Raw genomic sequence first — 5,393 nt, 5'->3', positions numbered from 1 at the left:
GGGTACATGGTTATGTTCAGCTTTCAGTCTGTTCTCTGTCCCAAACCAATTTCATGGCTTATATATTTCGTGCTTTCAGGAGGTCCTTGCAAGAGGTCCTTTGAGTCCGAATGGGATTAGTTTGGACAAGTCGATGCTCCATCTTTGACTTAATGTTCGCTGGCCTTTTACATAAAACACATTCGAATTTCATGTTCAGCACACAGTAATATACAGCATTAATTTTCATGAAGCAATAAAACAAACACTGGCTCTCAGATGCCACAGCCAGGACAGGATTTAATTTCTGCTTTCTCTATTTTCAGATCCCCTGTGTTGCTGTCTAGCCTCTCAAATGCCCTGAGAACCAACAAACAAGGAAAGGACATCAGCCTCAGTGCTGTCTCTCTTTACAACTAATAGAAATCAATTTCCCGGCTACAGGATTTATTACTCTATTACAGCAGACCTTATCACTGAGAGCAGGAACAGTGCCACAGGTGTGGTGGGCGGAGCCCTGGACTGGCAAAAAGGTCCGTAGAGGCTTTTGTCACTTATTTGAAATGTTAGAATTGATGACTGAGGTGTGTTAAACTACATTTGAAGCCTTTGATTTAAATGCAGTTTGTGGGTGAGTGCAGAGTGGTGTGTTGCACCTGCAGAGGGCGTGTGCCAGAAATGTTAAAATATAGATCTTGTTGAGGGGGGGAGTCCTCACCACCAACACTTTTAAAGGAATGTATTCTCTCCTGGTAAATCTCCTGGTCCCTTTCAATTTACTTCAAAATCCTGACTTGGTTCCTGTCAACCAACCCTGAAACCATGCAACACACGTACACACAGAGACACAAACACACACATACTGCTTGCTGCCCTCATTTCAGGTGTGCATGTTGCGTTCCTTGGGGGCAGCAGTGGTGGTCGTGGTGGTGGTGGACATTGAGGGGGAGTCGGAGGTGGCTGGCAGAGGGGGCCGGGGTTCAATCCCTCGACTTTTCATGAAGGACAGCAGCTGGTCCGGGATCTCCGCCAGGACATCCTTAGCCAGTCGGGCCATGCTCAGGACCTGGTTCCCTGAACGGTCAATGTAGTCCCGGAAAGGTACGAACTGCGTGAGAAAAGCAGGAAATGGATGATGATAGGATAATGATGGGGAAATTTTCTTACATTTGGTATTTGTGAAATTGTTTACCGAGTGCTTGTTGGTATACAGTTAGCAACGGCTATTGAAAACAAGTTGAATTTATTTAATTAACTGTTTAATGTTGAGAAGAAAACCACATTTTAAAAGATAAAGAGCAATAGTCACATCTTTAAGGACCAGTGTGAAGGATTTAGTGGCATAGTTTTTGCAACGTCTAGATTTGACGACCTGGGATTGAGAACGGGCTGTGAAGTTTGTAGGAGAAACTATGGTGCCGTAAAACATTTGAAAGGAGCCAGGAGTTTGGTTTGTCCGTTCTTGGCTACTGTAGAAATATGACAGTTTAAGGTGACCCAGGTGAACAGCTCCTCCTAAATGTTACACACTTGACCTTTAAGCTAATGTTAGCAAGCTAGCTACCTAGCTAGCTAATCTACATCCATTGTTAGCTAGCTAGTTAGATTTTAAATCTAATGTTAGCAAGATGCTAGATAGTAAATTTACATAAATCGTTAATTAGCTAATTTCAGATGTCAATATATGTCACTTCTATTTTTTAACCATCAAAATGTAGATTAAACAGAGATTAGCCTAGCACATAGCATATGTAAGTACAAGAAATCATCAGCTTCTCCAGCTTTTTATACAGTCTTGTTTTCTAGTTGAAAACTCTAATATGGACCTTTGTCTTTGTCAAAGATATCCCCCTCCCCAGATATGTCTATGGTGAAATAGAACAAAATCTAAATCTGTGACTCATGAGGGTTAAAGGACAGGGTATACGATACCTGGACAATGTCTCTCTCAGCAAAGCGTCCCCTGGATGACACTCTGACCTCATCCCCATCCAGCTCCTCCATAGCTGCAGACAACAAACGCAACATTTAACTGTTAGGAAGAGGTATAATCATGGCAAAAAAAGACAAATCCGTCCAGTGCTCAAATGTTATTTTCCCATGCTGTATGTAAGCAGACAGAGTATGAAGATCAGTCTGTCCACAGTTAGTGTGGATCATTATTATCTTTTCTCTGTTACAAACAAAATCACAGTTTTTCTCGGCCATTAGTGCCATTCATTATAAATCAACAGCACAAAAACTTTTGGTGTCTGGCTAACTTGACTGACTTACAGAGCGAACAAAGCTAATTATGTCTCAAACACACAAACAGCACATTCATTTTTTTCTCTTTTACCAATTCTCTAAACACTAACTGAAAAAACTATCCACACTTGAAGACAAGTTCTTTGTGTACTTCTACAATAACACTGGTAACAAACATTACTATATAATATTGTGTGACAGAGCTGATCTCTGTGCCAATCTTTTTGTTTTATCTTGCCCTCTTTTCTGCCCATTGAGGGTCTCTCTCACATCAAAACAGTAACAAAAGACATAGTTTGATAATCATGAAGTAGTGGGATCATGGGAGTTGTCTTGTTTGTTCAACAACCACCATTGCTGATGAAACTCTGTCTGACAGAACTCAGGCAGAGTTTTCCCCTTGTCCCTACAGTGTGCTGTTTGAATGCTGTCTGTGCAGAGTTTGACTAGAATGATGTTTTCTCATTCATCTGCTGAAAGTGAAAAGTTTCTCTGTGCTCATTATAAATCTGATTTTTAAGGGGCGGGGCCTACCAGCATGATTTGTTATTTGACCACAAATAGTTAGGTTAGGTTAAGTCAGTCCTGGTCCAGTATGCAACTTGTACAGTGCGTTGTAGAAACCTGAAGCCTTGTGTCCAACAGACGATCTTAAAGTCCCCATCAAATAGAACCGGTAGTGTTGTTTTTGCTTCTGCATATTTATATACTGTAAAAACAGGCAGCTAGGGAAGGACGGTAACCAATAGCACTGAATGTGCATTACATCCCCTTGCATGCAGCTATAGCAGACCTATAGCTGACTCTGCTGGACTGGGAGCTCCTAGTGGACACAGCATCTGATGCCAATGGAGGCCAGTTCAATGACAGAGAATACAGTACCGAGGTGCTTTTCTTGCCAGGTTTTGCTCCCGTTTTTTTTTTTTTTGCTTTTTATTCCTTTATTTGATAGGATAGGTGTAAATAGGAAAGGGGAGGGACAGAGAGAAGTCAGACCAGAGAGAACACAAGTGCAGACCCAGCTGCCAACAGTCCTCAGGGACTAACAGAAAGTTCAGACTAAAGACAGGTTGGTGGTCCTTCTGTGCCACATCTGTTCCCAGCTGCTCTTTAAGTGGAGGAAGAAACAATAACATATTTCATAACCTAGCCTCATTAGTGCTTATATAGGCCACAGGAAGGAAGGTAAAGTTCCTGACTGAGTTCTGCATCAGTCTATTTATAGTTTCTTATCAACAAAGCGAGTGATAAACAATCTGTGGCATTCCCAAGAGAGATCCCATATTTATATTTATTTAAAGAGGAAAAGAAGGGATGCTGAGGGAGGGATGCTGATGGGAGACTGGTAAGGCTCCACATGGCACACAGACATAGCAGATGGTGGTCGGGAGCAGCAAGGGAAAAGAGGAGAAGAAGAGGAGGAAGGAATAATTTGACAAGCATGTAAAAGAGAGTAGATGGTGAAACTGTGGCCAGAGATAGACTGGGACAGGACAGAGACAGGAGAGAGAGAATATACTGTAAATAAATTCAGGCTGAAGGTGTTAAAGTGGCAGTGAAGGGGGGTTCAGGGGGGCTGGATAAACCCTGGCATGTGAGGGGAGGTCCACAGAGACACCGAACCTGATAGGAAACCTCCTGCTGTCCTGAATATCACATGGTAAGTGTGTGGCTGTGTACAGACTTTGCACTGTGCCTACAATCCCAGAGGCATGTGTGGAAATAACACTCAGTGCTCCAACTTCAGGATCTGATGCACATTTCGTTTGTTTTAAAATAAAAAAACAGAAAATTAAAAATTAAAATTAAAACCAATCCATTTTGTTCCCCATATTTATAAATGGTCAGGAAACAGCTCGTATTACAATTTTAAAAACATAAATCAATTGGCAGCAAAGTACAGTCACTGTTTTCATTAGTGTGTAATCACCTGAATATAATAATCATTGTGTTACCTTAGAATGAACTCTTTTTATCTTTTTATCTTTTATCTGTTCTACGGATCTGCTATGTTGAACCACCATGTTTAGCCTATGCTGAGATATTTCACAATAGGTGTAGGTCAAACTGACCTGCTGAAAAGTTAAGGGATCATCAATAGGAGTGATCCTCTGGGCACCATAAATGTCTGTACAGAATTTCAAGGTCCATGTGCTGCCATGCTTCAATGGTGACAGTAAGAATAGTAGTATGTTTATTAAAGTGAATTAGTGATGAATCACCCTAAAGCACAAATCATACATCAACAGTAGCCCAACTTTACAGAAATAGAAAAATAAAAATACATGGCAAAAATAGCATATTGTCAATATTTTAGAGACCCCCCAAAACTTTACAAATCAAGTTTTCAGGGGAACTCATGTCTTATTAAGAGGAGCCCAGCTCCCCCTGGCTCCCCTGTGGTTCGTATCCTGCATCTACTGATGCATTGCGATTATTAAAAACATCCAAACACAGCAGTAACATAAATAATTCCATCAAAGAATAAAACTAGGATTGTTCTGTATTTTTCTTAGTGTCAACAAATCCCATGAAAGACCAGAATCAACAATGTGTTAGTCTCAGTACTTCCTGACTTCCATGCCTGTGGTTCTCAGCCCCATTCCCACTGGTTTCTACGACGCCACACAAATATATAGATTCATTTTCTAAAAAACAAAATTTTTAACAAACTCAAACAAGAGTAAATAGTGCATGTGCTGTGGACTTAGTGAGACTTAGACTTCCAGCAGTCAATTAATCCACATTTGGTGCTGTAGTGAGTATTTGGGGCAGCAGGACGGTATATGTGGGATTGAGTCAAAATAAACTTGTGTGTTCATGGTAATAAAGGTATGGGATCCATTAATTGTAAATGGTTTTGTCCTTTTCATGGGATTTGTGGTTCATCAGCATTATTTATCTTATTTATTTGTCTCAATATATATTATATATATAATAATAATATTATATAATTATATATATAATTATATAATATAATATTATTATAATTCAAGGTTCCTTTAAAGCTGCAGGTAATTTCTATAAAAAATAACTTTTTGTCATATTTGCAGTTGTACATGAGACAGATAAAATCAGGTTTCTCTGGCTCGAAGATTATCTGTCTCATGTACTACTGTCAGAATACAGTGAAAATTTGACAAAAAGTTATTTTATGAAAGTTACCT

General features: G+C 39.9%; 1 protein-coding gene across 1 annotated transcript in view; it reads right to left on the bottom strand.

Moving 5' to 3' along the window:
* Positions 1-50: 50 nt before the first annotated feature.
* Positions 51-5,393, bottom strand: part of LOC118328075 (copine-9-like) — a 77,379-nt gene continuing 72,036 nt past the window's right edge. The window contains exons 13-14 of the mRNA XM_035661678.1: positions 1,912-1,985; positions 51-1,087 (exon numbers count right to left, since the gene is read on the bottom strand). Of these exons, the coding sequence (XP_035517571.1) occupies positions 860-1,087; positions 1,912-1,985 (302 nt within the window). The 3' untranslated portion in view covers positions 51-859. The remainder of the gene's footprint in view (positions 1,088-1,911; positions 1,986-5,393) is intronic.

This window comes from Morone saxatilis, unplaced genomic scaffold (assembly GCF_004916995.1).
Source record: "Morone saxatilis isolate NCDOM2014 unplaced genomic scaffold, NCSU_SB_2.0 Contig18, whole genome shotgun sequence".
NCBI lineage: Eukaryota > Metazoa > Chordata > Actinopteri > Moronidae > Morone > Morone saxatilis.
Note: the sequence above shows the minus strand (reverse complement) of the source record. Positions and strands in the feature narration are given on the sequence as shown.